The sequence below is a fragment of the Pieris napi genome, chromosome 4, assembly GCF_905475465.1.
Source record: "Pieris napi chromosome 4, ilPieNapi1.2, whole genome shotgun sequence".
NCBI lineage: Eukaryota > Metazoa > Arthropoda > Insecta > Lepidoptera > Pieridae > Pieris > Pieris napi.
Genome location: NC_062237.1, coordinates 8,751,206 through 8,772,850, shown reverse-complemented (window position 1 = coordinate 8,772,850; position 21,645 = coordinate 8,751,206). Strand labels below are relative to the sequence as shown.

General features: G+C 32.7%; 1 protein-coding gene across 6 annotated transcripts in view; it reads left to right on the top strand.

Moving 5' to 3' along the window:
• Nucleotides 1-54: 54 nt before the first annotated feature.
• The window catches only part of LOC125048647 (autism susceptibility gene 2 protein homolog), a 57,225-nt gene continuing 35,634 nt past the window's right edge, over nt 55-21,645 (top strand). For 5 of the 6 annotated variants that reach the window (XM_047647432.1, XM_047647431.1, XM_047647429.1 and 2 more), the window contains exons 1-2: nt 56-644; nt 12,072-12,194. In XM_047647432.1, coding sequence (XP_047503388.1) covers nt 405-644; nt 12,072-12,194 — 363 coding nt within the window. In that variant the 5' untranslated portion in view covers nt 56-404. Of the gene's footprint in view, nt 645-12,071; nt 12,195-21,645 lie in introns of all 6 variants that reach the window. The other variant, XM_047647428.1, reaches the window with a different exon arrangement.

Here is a 21,645-nt window from a genome sequence, read left to right as displayed (position 1 = left end):
CACCATCGCGACCGCAACGCAGCGTTGGCGTCGTGCAACACCTTTCATTGTATTGACTATTGACTGATTCTGAACATAGAGAATAATGTACAAAACTAATTTATCGTTTTATTGTATAAGTTTTTGTTAAAATATATTGTAATATATCTTAGTGTAAGTGTAATTATGCCTCCGTTTACGTAAAAGTGATAAAAGACAGCCCGTCGAGTGCTACGCGGCCATTTTACTTGCAATGCGGCAACGGTGTACGGTCCGCCATTGGAAACAGCCAGTGTCTTCTGTGTGCAAGATTTGTATTGTGTTTTTGGTTTAGAAACATAGGATAGCCATGTGTGATAAAAGTGTAGTGCGGACTTTAGTGTAGTGAAGCACGGTGGTCGGGTGTTTCGAATAATGTGCGAACGATGGAAAACGAAGTAAAGCAGCGCAATCAGCGAAACAGGCGAAGGGAACGGGCTCAGCGCATGCAAGCACAGAGAGAGAGTAAGGCTAAAGATGGGGACAGTGGCGAGGATGAGTCCCCTGCGAGAGAAAAGCCTCCTCGCCCGGTGGCCAGGAGAAAGAAGTCCAAGGAGCCTCTGGGCGAGGAGGATATCATCGATGGTTTCGCCATAATGGCATTTCGCACCTACGAAGATCTCGAAGTAAGTCCTATTGAATCATATTCTAAGACGAAAACTTATTTGACAACAAAATTAAACAAGTACCTTTTTGCTTTTGTCTGTCGAGTTTATGTTTATTATGATTTGTGCTCACCGTAATAAACCAATACAAATTAATAAGCTATTACTGTATAATTAGGTGATACTAACAATAATCAATCCCACAATCGGATTAAACTTATTGATAATAGTGGTAGTCGAAATAGCGATAACGTGAATCCATTGTCAATATTATTCAGTTTATGTAATACATGCACGATAAACATTTATAGCGAAGCTCGTTATGAATTAATTAATTTTGCATTGCTAAATACTGTTCCTTTTTATGAGTATCCCCATTACAAAAACGTCGCTCCATAATCGCCTCGAACGACGTCTCGGAAGTGCATTGACCTATTGAATAAAGAATAGTGTACTTATTTTGAAATTACATTGAGCCCTGGACAAACCTTATTCATTATTATCAGACATTTTCCAATTCAACATTTAGTACTGGATAAGAAATTTTTGCGTACCTGACGTCGATTGTATTACTCGAAGCGTGAGTGCACCCGCGATCTCCCGCTAAGTGTAAATTCGGTCTAAGTGGCTTCTGGCTTTCGCTCGTTTGCGCTCATTTATCCTTCCTTCTCGAACGACGATACAAATTAGGTCTCATTTGATCTAATAAAACTAAGTTGTTTGTTATCTTTCTAAATTATGGTGACAGGCTCACCATTTGTGGCTTGTTTGAGCCTTGTGCACAAATGTTATAGGTTCTAAAACAGGTTCCTTTGCTCCTATTTAATTCGCCACATGCAGTGTGCAACATTTGTGCAATTTCTGCTTACAAAGGCTGCAACTTAATTTTCTACCAGAAACTGGTTTGGAAATTGCGCCAACATCTGTTCACTATAATGCATGTGGTTACATATTAAAACCACTTATGTATAGGGGTTTCCTAATAACCTGTTATTATATTTTATATAAATAAAAAATAAATTCTGCTAGAAATTTTTACACACACATAGGTAATTCATTTTTGTGTAGTTCCAATTGAGGCTTTCATTCAAACTCTCTGATAAACCTTACTTACTTTCTGTTTTATGTTTAGCGCTTGGGTACCAAACATAAATGTAGGACAATAATGTTTCCTCACAGATAATGGAAGCTAATAATCTAAGATAAAGTTAAAATAGTTTATAATAAAGCTTATTTAGCTAACTTACTGGATTCTGAAATTAAAATGATACAAAGCCCATTTCAATTCTCATACTAAGCAATAGCATGATTAATCCTGAAATAATGACTACATATTAACAAAATTTATTGCATTAAATGGTTGTTAAGGTGCATATAATTTGATTTAGTAATAATGATGGTCTTAAGGCATAACGGGGAAGTAAAGATATTCTTCAATTATAGAAAAAACCATGTATAAATAAAGGACATCTTTGCTAAAGAATATTGTATACCTAGCATATCTAGGCTGCTGAGATTTTGTATGGGTTATTGTCTAAAAAAATGAAAAACATTTTTATTTATATTTACCATACAAAGTATGTAATTTAAATAAAAATATAAGAGAAGAATAATATTGAGGCTTTCATAAACTATTATACTATATAAATTATTAACTTTTCTTAGGGTACAATTTTTTATATCATACATTTTAAGGTTACGAATACTTATATTTATATAAATAAAGAATAATATGTTTGCACTTTACGGTGTGTTTACCAGACATTTTAAAGTTTATCGCCGTAGGGCAACGGTGTCGTGATTTTAATTGCCGACGAGGTTGAAGTAAAGTTATACGAGCATGACCGTGTCATCTGACGCCCGCTGAGCGGCGAACTATAAACACAATGAGTACTTGCCTAATGATTTTCCCACGGTAACCCAGCTCCCGTTTCGCCTTGAGGACATTGTACTTAAATAAATTGCACTCCCTAGTCATAGAAAAGTAGACCATTAAGTTAAAGAACCTAGCTGTCAGAGTATACATATTCGGTCTTATTCATACATTTTGTGTAACCCTAAAATAATTATATAAGTTAACCTGAAAATAAATAAATTGTTTAATTTAACAAATTAAAACTTATTTAACTTATTGTCATAGTGCTATTTCAATTATTTCATAATTTTCTTAATATAAAGTCTGAAAATGGGCTAAAACTTGTTAATAGTAGGTACGTACTACGTAGTTTGTAAAGAAAATATAAAATCTGATCATAAAGTTGGCGTGTTTACTGTACTTAGACTGAACATCGAGCTAATCTTATTAAAATGTAAAGTGAAGCGTGGTAAAAACTAATTTGAAAAGTTTGACAAGCCCCATCCACCTGATAAGCGGTTGAGATTGAATCTGGTACGGAGAAGTTGGCTAGCGTGAAAATACACTACCGACGAATTTGCTGAGCTACGCTTTTTGCTTATAAATGACTTTGCAATATTTCCAATTGAATATTTATTGGGACCGAGCGATAGAATGTATAAAATTCCGCTTTTCGAATTTACATTATGGCTATGAATTATTCTGACTGGATTTTATCCTAATTCATATGATATACGACCTACGCTACACATACAGAATGTAATTGCTATTTTATCCCATTATTTGTTAATTGTTCCTTTAATAGTAAAAAATAAACAATACACACATTAAACCTAATTGAGTAATGACCACCTTGTTATAAAAACATGATAGACGCATTGTTTTACGTAAGTAACAATGTTATCAAGTGTTAAAAACTATATCACGCAACAACAGGTTTCAGTTCTTACAAAATAAAGGTTATAAAAGTCAAATCAATTATCTTAAACGAAATCTATATTCTAGAAACGCTGGTCAAGAATATAAATTTGTCTTGACAAACTTCCTATTCATTGTTTTTGACATAAATACTTTGAAAAAGTTTCTTCCGTTTTTATTACCCGTTAGTGCTTCAGTTAACTCGAAACTCGATTGTCAACAAAACTATTAACTACGTAACTTCGAGTTTGGAAACTACACTGAAAGTATTTCGATGTTAATTGTTACCTATAGTATCCCTCTTTGTAATACCCACACGGCACACCGTCTAGCTATTGTTCAATTAAATGACGTTTGAAATGGAATGTATTTATGCTGAAATAAGATTTTTTGTCGCCTTAAGTTATCAGGGACAAACCAAATAAAATACTGTTTTAATGTAAAGGTTTTGTGTTTGTATGTATTAGGTTGGGTAAGCATTTATTAATCTGACAGAAAACAGCCTCTCTTAATTTAGTAAGACAAAATCAATTTTATATTTACTTTGTATAAGTAATTAATTTCTAATTATGTGTGTTGCTTAAGTTTTGGTGACTCCTTTATTTGTATAGGATAAGGACACATAACTAAGATACTCACTTGATGGTAAGTGGTTCCGCTACCCATAGACACATAAAGACTAGTGCTCATAAATGTACTTATAACAGGCAAATAAACAAATCCCTCATATAGGTATGTGAATATTGCAGAAAAATTGCTTTGTCCTAAGCTTGTAGGGGAAAGTTTTGTTTGCCCGTACTTACTTTAAATTGTTGAGTGTTCTCTTGAGCAATAACTATGCAAATACTCCAGTCTCGAGCATGTGTACAGATTTATTTTTGTTACCTACAAGTTTTATTAAACATTTTTGGTACACTTATTTGTGTTTAATATGGCTGGAACTTTGCTTATGTACACAATTTAGTAATTTTGCTTAAAGCAACTTGAATAATATTTTCATTATATATTTAACTGATTACCTAATATACATATAATTGCCATTTATGTTACCTACTTATTGCGCTTTCATTTTGTCATACAATATCTGGATAGTATGCATATTTTCCCTTCTTCCTATTTCATTGCCAGATTTATTATATCATTTGGCTTTTTGTTCATTGATATATAAAGGTTACATGGTTAACCTTATTTAAAAATGGTTGTTTTAAAAGTGTTTATAATGAGTGAATCACCATAACCCTATATGTAATGAGACATGCTGTGGTACATTTCTATCTCTTTCATTGTATCTAGGTAAATTGAAGTCCTTCCTCAGTTCTCTAAGAACTGCATTTTTCCATAATAATACTAGAGTTTAATGCTGTCCTCAGATTTGTCATACAAAACAATATTACCGCATAATTTTAACTGAGCAAAAATTAAAGCAGGTACTTTCTATTGAAAATACTTTCTCTTTAAAAGGCAAATTGGCTATGAAAGCGGGAGTTAAAATATTTATGACGTACAGTAAACCTAAACAAGGCTATTGTATTAGAGAATGAAAACGGCTAATCGCTCATTCTACGCGTAATTAAACGCGGTAACCGATATACAATGTGCCTCTAATTTCGAAAAGAACTATAAAAACTTAATAGTTTTCGTGACCAAGATGGTTGTTATTAACCAGAATGTTACAAACGTACATTTTAATCTTTTTTTCTCTTCAGAGAGACCGTCTATATCGTATACAACTATGTTTATTTGGATTAAATTCACTTAAGTAACGGTAAATTAAATAAAATGATTTGATTTCCACGCTCAAATGTTTGCTTGGATTTAATAAAATTTATGCCTTCAGTATAAGGTAGGCAAGTTATTCATTGGCTTGTGAAAGGCATGAAAAGCGGCGTCCTTAGTGTCGCGTACAGCTATTGGAAGTTAGCGCTCTTTATCATGCAAATCGCGGCGAGACTCGGCAAGAGCGATCGAACGGCATCCACTTGACTAGACTTGAGATGACGGAATAGATCACAAAAGTACACTTGTAATAAAAACCTTGCTTACCTTTTGGCGTTTAAAGATAATATATACGTCTCAATTTTATTACATATATATATATATATATCGCGAAGCCGAAATCAATATTTACTAACATAACTTTCTATTGACATTTTAACCATCCAGTGCGAAAATCTCATATAAAACAACTTCAGGGTTATATTAATTATGATACGTAATAATGCTTGCCATTTTTGCCTGAGTTTAACAATATTTTTTAATTTGATGTTGAAGCAGAACTTTAGTAAAACACCAGTTATTTGCATACGTTATTCCACAGCTATTAACATGCTTTACGATACATTGTAGTGTGAGTGGCTTATCGTTAACTCATTTCTTATTTAGAAACTGTTTGTTGGAAACATTATTGCTAACATAAACGTTAATGCGGTGGCACAAGCTTCTAAATTAAATTAACTCTGTAAAATATGAGTTAAACTTGTCGTAACTCCAGCCCGCGAGTATAAACAATAGAGTTTATGATTAGTCTCGTGTAAATGTTGGCTTGAATTTCAATTATAACAGCTCGATAGAGCGTATAACAAACAGAACTTTTTTACGTTATCAGTCCCTACTAAAAATAACGGTGGGGTAGGGATGTTTATTTGAATAGATAATTGCTGCTTAAACATTTTACAGGAATAATAGGTCTTGTATTTACTGTTTATGTAATTCCAAATTTGTCTGTACATAAAAAATGTGCTAAAAAATAAAACGTGACCACACCAATTAATCAGATTATTCTATTTAGTTGTACTTGTACATATGTAATCATTGATTATAACAGATGCCGTGAAGTGGATATTAGCACATATTTGCGTTTATTACGCGACATTATACAAACATTTGTAATACATCGCCCTATTATCGCACAAAACGTCAAAGCAAAGTCAATGTTTACAATCGAGTTAGTTGAATTGCGTTTGTGACGTGCCCGAGCGGTCGTTTCGTGCCCTTTTGAATGTTGACAACTCCAACATATTTCGGTTGATTGATGACCCGGAAATTAATGGAAATCTGGACAATATTGGACTATTACTATTTATCTCTCGTGGATTGAAAACAATTTCATAAAATTATTCTTCAGATGTAAACGAATACCATTTAATAAATTATTTGGATAATAAGTTAATGGTTACACAGATTGTTTTTCTCCAGTAGTTTTCTAAGTTAGGTAACACAGTTTTAAAACATAAAAAACGGTATTTGCTATAACTGCAAATGACACTAGCTTATTCGCCGCCTTTTTTAGTACACACAATCACATTTTACTTCAGTAAATATTTAAAGTTTTAAAATTACAACTTGAAGACGATATTAATTACGCTTTTACAAGGGTTCCTATCAAATAGGGAGGCTCGGAGGCGGTACCCATTTAGAAATAAACACCCGTCGACACGCGACAATAACACTAGTTTACAAAATATTTCGATAACATCCCTCCCATAATTGTTTCCTCGTGCCGATAGCTTACAAGTAACAGCACTGAATGTTTACATGACTATATTTAAAGTCAGTATGCGTAAACTTTACAACGGGGTTTATTTCATTACAATGTTATTATGGTTAATTTAGGTTTTGATAACCTAATATGTACCTCGAAAATATATACAATACTAAATATGAAAACATCAACGCCTGGAAAGTAAGGTAAAACCGAATAGAATATATACATAAACTAGTAGGTAGAATAGCATTCGATTAATAAGATTAAAAAGTCTCTTACGGGCAAAGTCGGTAGCAGTTCGCTATTATAACAAACAGAACCCGATATCTAAACAATCTTGTTAACAAAAATGAATGGATGTTTTTTTTACTCTTTCTAAAGATTCTTCACAATTGCTTTCGTTTTTTAACGCTTTTTGCTGTTACCGTGTTTAGTGATCATAATGGATATTGAATAGAGTATTATACTTTTTATTTATGCCTTTAAGGTTTAAATTTTTTCTTTTGATCCAAAGCTTTTTGTGTTATAGTGTTAAGGTTTAACCAAACATATTATGACCTTCTTTTAATATGACCAGATACACAGGACATTCACTACGTAGAAGAAATATAATGTAGCTTTTATTTGTGTTCAACAAATACCAATTTTCCCTTAGCTATTTACTTTCGTAAATGTTTTCTCGTGATGAATGATTTATCCATCTTAAATTAGGACCGCTCGACAGGCTATCGATAAATAGTCGAATTTAATAACTTTGGGCGTCCACGGCAGTCGCTCGGGATCACCCTTCCTCGGTAATAATTGACGGTCTCTTAAGTTTAAAGTATCGTATTTAATTATTGGACTATTTATTAAAGTAATACATGTAATATAGCCTGTTCGGATATTCTTAAACAGACTCCAAAGCTCTTGGAAATAGAAAATGTTTACCTTAACTTATGAAAAAGCTTTAAAACAGTCACTGTTATTAAAATTGATCCAAGAGAGTTTTTTTTTATCTATTGTTTAGTGGTTTATCTATTGTGTAGTGGTCTGTCGCCCTATCTTATTTGAGCTATTTATCCTTATATTTTATTAAATAATAACGAGGTTAATGAAGTGGATCTCCGCACAATTGGTTCTGAATAAATATGTCTTCTAGTCCTATAATTAGACAGCTATATATGGCTCATGTGTACTGTGCCTTGTTAAGCTCTCACCGCAAATAAATCTGTTGTGAATGCCTTAAGTTAAATTGTTACATCTAAATTGCAGTCAACTTAGAAATTTGTCAAGCTTATGTTGTTGAACGAGATAATTATATTATACTCGATGGAGCTCCATAATCGTTGATTACCGTAGCACCTAATCCGCTCGGCGCTCACACCCGCTTGTCTGATGACTTAATTAATGATCTGCCGTGTCGCCGTTAATTAAAGCGCTCCGGCAAATTAAGTTCACGCTTAGCCCAGCCTCCGCCACCGCAAGATTAAAAATTAAATGCATTTTGTGCAGCAATGGCCTACATCGGTGCAAATTTGCCTAAAACCTTGCATGCAAGGCTCTTAATTTAAAAATAAATGTGATGTTATAAATTTTATTTTTGTGTTATTGCAGAGGAATATAAACATTATTTGATTGCAAAAATAGCAAAGCAATATTAATTATATTTTTTGTGCTTGCACAGTTGAAACATTAATTATACGGCAAATTTGCATATTGTTTTAATTATTCTTAGTATTTATGACGAAGAAAAAAGCTAACAATTATAAATACATTGTAACAAAAAAAAATACATTTAAAATAATTATAAGTATATTATCTACGAATTAATTAGATGCGTATTTAAATAACGTAACTTTAATGTAATTTATGTTAATTGCGGACTTATAAATAGTTAAATAAATTTTAAGAAAGCATTATAATATCAGTGCTGTCGTATTTGGTGATTAATTCATTGTCGGTAAAGTAATTACAATACGATCGGTGTGAGGTGTGATCGCGGCAGAATTTGACAGGTGATTACTTAAGTTAACGATGCCGGGATATGTTATTTTATATGCAACGACTTTCTCACGTTTAAAGGTGGATCGACTTACTAACGCTATACAATTTACGCTGGTTCTTAGGGTGAGATCTATAGTGCGCACTTGGACTTTGCTCAGACTTTACTTACGAAAAACACTAAGGTTAAACTATGATTTAGTATATTTATAGACATTTTAACGGTGAGATTAAGCTAAGCTCAAGCTAAGACAGAAATTGATGTTTCATTTCATGCAATACCTTCTTTATTATCCTTTAAAAAAGTAAAGAATGGTTATAGTTAAGTCTGAGCAAAGTCTAAGTGCGCTCTATAGATCTCACCCTTAGTCGCACCGTTCAGATTAGATTTTGATTGAGATTATGGTATCGCTGTATTTTCTCGTGCAATAAAGTGCGCTAATGATTTTTGTCCGTAATACATTTTAATATTTTGTTTTCTTGTAATATTTTATTTACTTATTACAGCTTTTTTACGCTTTCCATATAAGTAATTAAACATCTCTCAACCTCTTTTAATTCTTATATTAAGTCTTATAATTTGGCTTCACCACTTTTATATAAAGCAATCTTACGAATTTATTTGCAGCCGTATATAAAAGCGTAAATAATACAACTGTTCCATTAACCTTGCGTACAGTAAGGTGACCGTAGTCGTCTTTACTTGTTTTTTCAAATGAATACTAAAAAAATATATATTTAAATGAATATTATTATAATTGTATCGTACAGTATTACAGATTTAAAAAGCTAGTAAAATAATGTCATTAGGGGGTTAATATTTAATATCTGTTTTACTTACTGTAGTTAATTCAATTTCTATTCCATCTTCTTAAAGAGCTAATGCCAAATCTTTACTGTAAAATACTACTTCTGAAACTTGTACTCATTAGGTTTCAGTCCCATACATCAATTATTCAATCAAATCCTAAAGTATGACGATATTGATTTACGTCTGTTTACACTATTACCACCTTGTGCTTAAGTGCTGTTCTAAAAGTTAATGACACACATTATCTGTCGTTTTATCTTCTCTCTACGCCCGATAATTGACGGTTATATATTCACATTTACATTTAATTTCTCTTTACGGCTAACGCAAAGATTTTCTTATCGTAATATGTTTTCCATTTACAGTTATTTTGTTGCGAAAATTTATTCTTGATATAGGAAAATTAGAATACCGATAAATTACCGCCGCGTTGCTTTATTTGTATCGTATAGTGCGTATTTCCCGGTTATGGGTTCTGATTGCCGGATAATAACTTTTTCCTAGTTTGGTTAAGTGGAGTGTGATTGAAACACACTTGGACGATATATTTAAGACAGATGGTCAGTGATAAATACACTGAAATGTGTCCGTGTCACTTATTATAAATATTTAGATTTTCTTTTTTCCTTAAAACAATGATAAATGATAAGTTTTATAATAATCTAAATAAATGCTTATCGCGGAAATATTTATTACAATGTTATCTTAAATCTCAACCATGAATATGTAACAAAAACGTCTTGATTCAAACACAAAATTACTTTTGCTTCTTAAATGGTAATCCGAACAATTTGTTGTACGGATATTACAAAAGAATGTTTGAAAATTCCACCGAGATCTTTATTTGACAAAAGATTTTATACAATTCATTTCAGTCTAATAAAAAGGTTATCACAGTTTCGTAGAAAACGGTCGAGTTATTTTTCCGCCGGCGGCTCTAACTCCGTGGGAACGACATCTTAAATCCAGATGCCTCTATCGTAATATTATTTCATGCTCCGAATAAATTGATGTTGCAAACATGAATGTTTTCCGTGATTTATTTATTTTATTGCCACTTATATCAAATTCACAGCGAAATACGCATAACAGATATAAATAACTACTTCTGAATATGATTGTATTTCGTTTTTAAAAAGATATTTTGCCTGAGGGCTTAACCTACTCTTTTCTAAGTCGCAATACATTCACATACTAAAGTTGTCACTTAGATATGTCACAACAATTCTGGGTCGATTTAAAGAAAGGAACATTTTGGTCACTACCGTTTTATTAACAATAATTGTAATTAGGTATAGAGTAAATGCGTACGGTTATATATGAATCATACATTATTTCGGTAAAAGTGACATATACATTATACAAGCAGTTATGATAGTTGATATATTGTGTGGCTTACGTGTTATGTCAATAAAACTAATCGCATAGAATCCGCTTAGTATATTTATTATCAAACTACTTATGTGGAATTAATAGCCTCAGCCATCTGCTTTAAATTTATTTTCATCTTGGATAATAATGACATTTATACGTCTTTCAATATGTAGTCCATAAAACCAATTAATGGAGTCGTATATTGATAGTGTTTTAAAATAGCCTGTAACCTCCGCTACGAAATGACTTCAGTTAACTAAACTACTTTAAGAAATAATTCATTTTATAAAGCAAATAGTTTAACAAAACAATAATAAATAAAACACAACTTGTTTAAAAGGATACATAACTTCAAAAAAAATTGAATAACACTGAAGCTAGTACCTACCATGTAGGTGTTATAAAGTAATACTAATACGTCTTAGAACTTAATAACATTATATTTTTTCTTGTAAAAAATGACTAAGCTTCTACACATAAAAACTTTTATCTAAGTATTAAAAGATATTTAATCCGCCTCTTTTTTATTTCACCTTGTGGTCAAAAACTACGTTATTACTTCACTATAACATCGTTGACAATATTATTAATTATTTAACTTGATAAATTGATATCGTATCTAGTTAGAACCAATTACCTACTATTGATAGCAGCAATAAATATTCTCGAGAGTGGTTGACATTTTAAATTAATTCCTTTAATGGATTCCTTTTGAAATTGTTCTTACTTAAATTAGCTTTTACCAGCTACGCCTTCCTCTGCTTGATAAAACATATTTTTGATATGTTAGACAACTTTGTATCTTCTATGTAAATACCGTATATATCTAATGAATGGTACGTAAAACTTGACCAGTTTATTCCAAAACAATATTTGTAATATAGATTAACAAGGTGACCGCCAAAGCATAACTAAAACAACAAGCTCTGACGATGCTAAGAATAAGTCAATAAAAACAGCTAAACATTAAACTTTATAAAAAGGTATAAAGCAAGACGTCCTCAACATTTGTTTCGTTCACAGGCTGCAGTAAAATGTGCTTCCTCGCCGCGCACGAATGCGCTGTCAACCAAACCTCGCCTGCCGCTGGCTGCACTCGCCGGAGACGCAACCCGCAACCACCCGACTAACAATGTCAACTCTAACGTAAGTTCTGTGTGTTATGTTAGCCTGTTTGTATTCATTGACACGAAAGCTTGAGCCGTATTAGTATTGGTAGTCTGCATTTACATACACCGCGCTCTTGGTTGATGCACTGCAGTCACTAATAGATTATACACAATTAAGCGTTCGTCAAAAATGAAGAAAGAAAATGCGGGCCTGATTTTGTAGTAGCATGATATACATTATACACATTACACAGAAATACTAAAAATTTCCCATAATATGCAATATCGGATAAAACAACATTGAAAACATAGAAAGTACCTGTTAAGAGACATCTAAGAACAGAATAAGTCGAATCACGCTTTAGCTTGTTTATAGCGTAGTCGTATAAGTATTAGAAGTTTAATATGAGCGGAACAACTGTAAATAAGTGCCGGTTGCGCCAATTAAACACAATTGCAAGCGACCGCGCCGGTGACCGCAAATTTTCTTCAACGATCAAGTTTTCTGGCTCAAATAGAACGCTTGTGAAACATAAAAACTATCATTTATAACAGTTTCTTAAATTTACATTGTTATTTTTACAGATAAAATACTATATATACTCGCTATCAAGTAATTTATCTGTATTGATAAAAACAAATTTCGTTTGATAAATAGTTAATCAATCATTTTCAATTTTCAAAATGTATAAATTAACACAACAGTCAATATACTTGTGTGTCACGTGGTACGAAACTATATATTAAGTAGCTAAATAAATTATATTTAAAGTATTTCAATTCCGTTTTAATTGGTTTACGCGCAATTTTCTATAAGAAAGACGAATAGCTCTATGAAATTGAATATTCTATTAGAGAGAGATAAAGCATCCTTTCATACTAATTTATCAAAATTGGTTTGGATGATAGAGAATGCTAATAAATCGGACCTATATCTTTTAAAGCTGTACGTCTACCTTGTTACAATGACACATTATGTTCCCATTACTATAATAAGGTACCTTGAACACAATCGCTAGACAAATAGCGACTAATGCGTGTAGGTGTTATTCAATTATCTGTGCCTAATGGTATTTGTAAACGTACTTATTGACTTTTCACCTTTAATAATAGTGCCACTTACATTCCTTACCATTTACAATAAAATTTAGATAAAAAATACCAATAACTAACCTACACAAAGTTAGCAAAATGATATGTAAAACTTTTTTGACCAATAAGAATTGATATATTATTTTTAATGAGACTTTCAACGTTCAAATATAATCAAAAATTTAAGATACAAAAATGATTCCCGTTTATCATATTTTATAATTGAATACCACTCTTAGTTATCCCGATATGAGGCAAATTATATAAATAGAAAATCAAATAAATAGTCTAAAACTGTTTTTATATATGTTTTTCGTAGAAGGTAACATAAACATTAAATATTTTTGCATTTAACATCTCATTATATCAAAGTGATAACGCAAGTATGACGTAAATTCAGTCATATTAATTAGTATTCAAGGCGTTTTCAATTCAGTTTATTCAATTATTATTCTACTGTATTCCTAAAACCTTACCTCGTTAACTCTCACATTTGCTTTAAAGGCACGCAGTTGTTCACATATTATTCAGTAAGCTCACGTCTAAATGCAGCGATTCTAAATCTGTATGGCTGCGCTTCCGGGCATTCTCGCAAAAACTCATAAAATAAAAAGACTTGTCATCGCACTTCGGTTCATCTCGCTAAACGGCCGTGTTACTATCGCCAGTTGTTTATCTTTTATCGTTTACTAAGCCATTTGCCGCAATTGAACACTCGCCAAACAACCCTACAATGTCTATTTGATGTCTTAATGTTTTCAAGACAACAACGGCTTTAAATATCCCTTTTGCTTATTTAAACAGCACGATGATATGCACTTGAAACCCATCACACATAATACTCTTCATACATGTTCAAAATACTATATTGAAATAAAATAAACAATATTACAAAACGTATTTCGTAAATGATCGTCTCAATGGATATAAAATTAAAAAGCAATCTCAGCAAAAACTGTAAATACATTTGATGATAAATAAACGCTGGAAATAAAATTGAAAAGCTTTTGTGTGAATAGTTGATTGTAGTGAGAGTAGCAAGACGGAAGGCTGTGAATCACAATGCGCTTGAATATTGCACTGGATAAAGACTGGATGGAATGGGCGAAATGTGGACGGCATTCGACACGATATTAAAATAAAACGTCTGAAAACCCACTGATATTACCCACCCACTGTCCGCACAACCATTGTGTTCTGTTCCTATATAAATTGACCGATTATTACTCATGATCACAACTTCAGTGAATGCTACAACTGTTTCGCAATAAAATATTCAGTACACAAACAGTATTCATATGAATTTATACTAGTTTTATTGAGCGATGACACTAGTTTATGAGCAATAGAATTATGTATAGGCAGTTTACTAAATGCCATGAATATATTGTAAGCATTTATGAGAAAACATAAAATCAACATTAACATAATGCTTAAAGCTTCTTGTATAACCCTTAGAAAAATACTCAAACGGTTATAAGTAAAGCTCTTAATACATTATTCATAACTGAGAATACCATCTCTGTAACGTCTTATCGTTTGCTCGTAATAATACTACTAAACTATATCAGAAAATTTGCGTTAAATATCGCGTTATATGAAAGGAATAACGTTTTCGCTAATACCCACTACTTGCACGAATTTCGTCTCGTAAGTATTCTTGCACATAAGCTCCAAATAGATTCACGTTTCTACCGTTGGCAAGAAGTCCACGCCGGCATGCGAACACTTGCCTTTCGACGGTTCGCCACTAGCCGAGATATGTCGCAATCCCATCCAATTTGCCTGCCCTATGCGCGAATAAAGCGGAAAATCTTGCTCTTTCGAGGAAAGAATATATTATATCGACTCTTTGGCTTGGCTTCTGAATTCCTTCTCGGCGATTTATAGTGTAAACATCAAATAAACTGTGCGCGAACAGCGTTTTAAATTCTTTGTTTTATTAAGATTAGACAGTTCAGTTCACAATGATACATTATTTTATAGTTCAGTACAATACTTGTATTTTACAAGCGAGGTTGGCAGTTGGAACTTGGGGTGTCGGCTAATAGCGCTTCGCAAATTTAATTTATCGTCAAACGGAATATAGTCTCCCGGTACACTACATGATCATTAAGTTACGCTCCCGTCTTCGAGACGAGGCAGTAAAATTTCAAACACGTACCAGACAGCCAACTTCTGACTTTAATTGGTTTTACACGTACATTACGGCGCCGTTTGTTTGTAATAATTGTTAACTATAAAATAGTAGTCGTATTTTATGTTCTCGATTAACGATCTTAAGAGGGACGTGATTAAGAGGGACGTTCTTCGGATTTCGGAAAACTTCACTCACAAATAACAATATAAAGTACAAATTGAATTGAACTTCCGGACGAAATTGGTTGCGGTGAAGTGAACACAAGTTGATTGCTTTCGACGGCTCGATCCTTATTGTGTTGTCACGGAGAACTGGCGAGTGGCCACGGCCGCCGCCAACGAACGTTTTTATTCAGCTCTCGCAGTGATATTGCATGCTTATGTCGTATACGTTCCTTATCGGATAAAGAATCGCGCCAACAGCTGATATGTGCAGTCTGCGGGGTTCAGACGAAACCATTAATAAATGATATTGCCATATCAGCCGAGTAATAGCATTAAAACGCACTTGTGATAAATATCCACAGGTGACCTATAAGTCGATTCACCTGGGAGCCATTAATCGTTTTTATCGTGTTCGATCAGACATTACTTCCTTAAAAACGTTAATACATTTAGATAGACAAACTGTTTAACATTTATTTACATAGTAAACCGTTCAACCTTTTTTATATTAATAAAAATATACTTAATATATTACTTACTCGATACTTAGCCGAAGTATAGCCTTTTCTCCTAGGGGGATAACGATGAGACCTTACGTGAAAATCGTCTTACAACTATTATACAGTGTTCTTTTGTCTTATCATCTCTTGTAAGATATGTTCTTCGAATATATAAAATATTATGCAAGTGTTATCTTGATATGCTTTATTGATTAGTGTTTACTAACCAAAGTTTATGAATAATTTACTTTCTTCTATTAACATTTAAGTAAAATGCAACAACCTTGATAAAAAGCACATTACAACCATATAGGCATGGTTTGCTATAATGGATGCTATATATATGGCTAATAATTGGCTTTAGAATGTTTATTGTCAGTGATTTTAACATCATAACGCATATTGAGTATTGGTTAACGTAACTTCCCTTTCACTACTTAGCGATTGTATAACACATAGGGTCTTAATTAAAATGATTTGTTTTTGCATCCGCAAACGTCGGAATTCGGTTAATTAACTTTGAACATAAATAAATATTAAAACCGCAATTTCAAAGTAAATTTAACTAAGTGGTAGTAGAATTAAACTTCTAGCTTATGCTAAGCCGTGGACCGTTATATAATTACTTGATGTACCAACGAAGGGACCTATTACCTCACTTAATGTTTCCGCGTTGCAAAACGTTGGTAACAAAACCATATTTATATAAAATTGTATTTCATGCCGGCCTTAGTGAAAATCTTGTAGAACAGATAATAAATATATTCTGAATTAAATTATCTGGTTATTTCTGACAAGATTTGTAGATACGTAGACATAGGAAGTACTCTTTTACGATATTATATGTATTTAAGGTTTTCAGTGAGTGATAAGTTTCAGAGATGATGAATTGCTTTTATTTTTATCGTATTGAATTGTCTTATGTGCGTAATGTATCAAGTGTTTCTTAAGTGGGGATTTGTGAATTTTTATCGTTGCATATAAATATCTCAAGGTGTAGTGCCTATGTATTTTATAGTTGTTATTATTGAATTGGTTTCGCCTTTGCTTGTGTTATTGATTTCAAGAATGAATTTTACTAACATCTGAATTGACTTGATTGCAATATATTGTATAGTTGTAACAAAAAGTTTCAACATTCATTAACATATCAGAAACCACGCCCGATGTCTCAACCGGAAGAGTTGTATTTTTAATGTCTGATTGGATTACGTTATGAAATCAAATATGTACAGTTAAGACATTGTACTACTATGAATCGAATCTTTAAAATGAATACGTTCCATCTCATGTTTTAATAGATATTCGATTATTCACAAGTTCATGAATAGTTTAAATAAATCGTCAACATAAATGTGGCAATAAAATACAGAATTAGTGAGCGTAATCGCCACAATGCAGTGGAAATGCTAATTCAATCGCAGTTCCATTAGCACGGGTTGGCTCGGTGTAATATTAATCTGAGCTCGGTCTGTCGCAAAATTCCATTTGCCGGCTCCGACGCTGTCACGTCAACGTTGCAGCCAATTGATCCTGCGCCCCTGAATATCAGCACTTACAAATCGGCTGCAAAATACATGACCTAAAACCGTATATAGTGTATAAAATTACGTCAATTTATCATTCTGAAAGCATTTTGACTATGATTGCACTCTAATTTAATAATGTTTTAATTTAGTAACAATAAATTAAATAGCGTCCTCATTACTTCGTTATCCCTTAAATTTGAAAGCTTATCTATTTAGGTAAAAAGTATTATAGTTAAAAAATTAAATACAGCTGATAAACAGTCGAAATTCCAGTAATTATCTTGAATTTCTCGAAATCTATAGGAATATTTTATCTTTATTTTATCTTAACTTATCAAAACGTACACTCATTTAATACCACACTGTATTTAATAAATAATAAACGCCCATTTATATTATAAAAGACTTTGCTCGCGTTCATCTCTTACGTTAAATTACCAAATATAACTTATTCTGTTCTCAATAAAAAATTATAACAGTTCATATTGAGATCATACATTAATGGGAGTAAAGTTAAAACAAAAAATAGCAATTACTTTTTATAGAACCCTAACATCAGATAACCTCGCCGCACAATTAATTACCTAGCTCAAATGTTGTTTAAATTAAGTAACTGAAGATAGCTTCCGTCTGCCACTGTGCAGTAATTAGGGTATCGTCAACTCCCAACATGGGAGTAACGTGCCGAGACATAAATAAATTATGCAACGCCACTTAACGAACCGCGCCTTGCCACCTCAGTGCCGCAGGATTCTAGTGTTTAATACTCGCCTTTATTTTGATTGAAATAGTACTATACTACGTAACGTAAAGCGGGCTGAATGTGTGTCATATTTATATTGTTTTTTATCTACTTCTCCTTAGTCCTTCTTAGTCTTAGCCCTCCTATTGCCTTTAAATGTCGATTTCCTACTCGATTGACTTTACCTTAAAATTAAGTAGGTTGTAGAACAGTTTAGGAGTTACTAAAGAATAATTTTGGTTTTACCGCTTTAAAACTATGTAAAATTAGTAGAGTGAAAGTCAATATCCAATGTTTGTACCAGAATTAGGTCTCGGTAACGCAACGCCGACGTTATTTGACTGCATTACTATGCAGATTGCAATGCATCGTACAAATATAATGTAAGATAACTTGCGCTTGTAGATTTAAAAGATCCATAACGCTGAAAGTATCACTATTTTATCCTATAACATTAGCTGATTGTAGGCACTTAAACTGAAAATTGAAATATTGCTTAATAGGTTTATTTTGTATACGGCTGTCTCTGTTAAAAAAATATTTTGTAATACATATAGTTTTATTAAATTGGCAGAAACTTTAAACCATGTTAATTTTTAGCCTTAATTAAAATTACTATGGGTTGACTCAGCGAACTTTTATTTCCATGTATTGAAATACATTAAATGTTTAAATATTGTTAAGAATAAATACGCTATAAAATATGTAAAAGCTTTGAACTCCAGTAAATCTTTATTTAAATATGCCAGTCGCACCGGCAGTCGCAGATTCGCTGCACATAAAAGTTTTGAACTATCTTCAATAACTTTGATATTAGTTGGGAAACATTACATTGTAAAACGAGATGTGATTTTGTATTAAATTGAAAAAAGGGCACACAAAATTCATATAGCTCACAATTATGACACTAATAAACCTGAATTAACGTTTACTTTTTGATTAACCTTAACTTTTAAAAGCCTTTGATAGACGTAACTTATAATTATTTTTTAGTTTATTAGTTATGGCTTAAAAAATATTAAGACTACTCGAAACAGCATATGTCAAAGGATTTCATTCTCATTCAATAAAAATGCGAGGTTTTTTATTATTTAATTATTATGCATTTGAATTAACAAGCGCACAGCCAGACGACAATGCATTATTAATAAGGTGTCCATAGACAAGTTATTATATAATCGTGATTGAAATCAGAAACCAGTGTCTACGAAAACTTAAATTGAATGATTTATCGCGTGGATCACGTTCGTATGGATTTCTCATGAATAAGTAATGTCCGGCAGTCGTTGTTTCAATTAGCGGTCGTGTCCCAACCACCCTACGCCCAAACCGACCTCGTACGACCTACATGCAGTACACCGCTGGCACGTTGTGGTGGCTGTTCTGACATTCGTGGAAAATGATATGAAATTGTGACCTTACTAATTATTTAACTTTTTAATTTTTGTACGTAGAGCTTTGTATGGCTTTGTTATTGACATCATGGTTTTTGACATAGATTGCTGTAATTTTCATATTTGATACATTTAGGGTCTGTTTCACAATGTACGGATAAGTTCTAAATAAGTTCCAAATTAGATATTTATTACTTATTGGTAGGATAAACACTATTGTTGCGTTTCACGACTGTCAGACTATTCGTCACATTAAGTCCATCATAAGTTATGAGTCCGATGATTGTCAAATAGCACAATTTATCTTCCAAATAATTTGTGTTGCATAGCTATTTGGTACTTTATCCATACATTGTGAAACAGACCCTTACTGTTGATTAACATTACTTCTTTTAACCCAAGTGTTTTCAATTAAAATAACCATCAAAACGGCCCTCTTAACGCTCCTATATATCGCATCCGTTTCACTTCATGCTAATTTAACCTTACGCGTCGTTTTTAAATAACGTTAAATCAGTTAAACAATTGTATAGCTGTAATGAGCGAAAGCAATTATGCGGTTAACATCCGGCGTTAAAACGCGGTGTTGTACCGGATTAAGGGGTCTTGTACGCACGGGTTAAATGTGTGCGACTTATCCGTAAAGGGTCGTATCCCGTTTATTAGAATTGGGGCGTAATCGACCCCGTATTTAGACAATATGCTTTATTTATAATCTTCCATAGGCGTATCTCCGTCAAGCGCCTATATATACCAAGTTTATCTGGACGCTCTGCTTGATTTTTTCTTTAAACTTTGCAAATAGTACCATAGACGCAATTCTGCTTGTTTCCCTTTAAGGACTTTAACTTTTTATTTATGCCGTTGAATCGTCATTCGGAGGTGTAATCGACCTTTTTAATGTGTAGACAACGTATTTCATTCTTATTATGTTCGGCGTCTCTGTCGTTAAAGAGAGCTCAGTTTCCTCGTAATAGCTGTGATAATATTTTCGAGTGGAGAGTAAAATCCGGAAAATCCCGTGCCAAAAAAATTTCACGAAACGAATTATGGGACGGGACCACTCCCTTTTGGCATCATTTATTATGAAGCTAACTGGGAGCGAATAATGATAATGACTTTGCCGTCGTGTTTATAAATATATTATGTGTCATTTACTTGAATTTTTCTTTTATATACATCTTAATATGTTTCAAAAACATTTGTATAATTTTACAATAAAAAATTGGATAATTTACATACTTTAATAAGAGTTTCTCCTTAATGTGTTTAACACAGCCACAAATACATTCGTTTTGTAATTATTACATTCATAATTAAATTACAATTAAATTTCCATTCACCTAAATAACATTTCAATTCAAAGCTTATTTATAGACGTGAATTTTATAAAACATAATATGTAAACCCCCCTTACCTATAAAAATATACAAACGTTTCCATATGAATGCGCAAAAATTAATAACGCCAAACAAAAAAGTTAATACAAGATGGGATAGAAAAACAAAATCAAATTCGAGACTAACTTCTAAGTAATAATAACATGGAAGTTCAGTGAGCGGGGGCGGTCGGAGAGTTATCCATTTACAGCGAGTTAGTCGTTTTATTTTCTTTTATCCGTTCCGTCGAGCACTCGACGCTAAGCAGAGACGCATTCTCGTCTCCCCACAGTAAAATAGACGCGAAATGTGATAAATGGAAAACTCTTTTTATTACCGACGTTCAGTCCATGTTACGGAGGCCTGTCTTTTCGCGTCTTCCGTATTATCAAGTTTCCGTACACCGCTCAATTTCGTAGACCCACATAAAAGCTTTCCTTTTCCCTTCAAGTAATAGAATTGTGAAATAAAGTGCCCCTTTTATATGCCCTTGGCTACGTTAACGGTATAGGATTTAAATTAGTCTGTAACAAGTTTGATTTGAAATT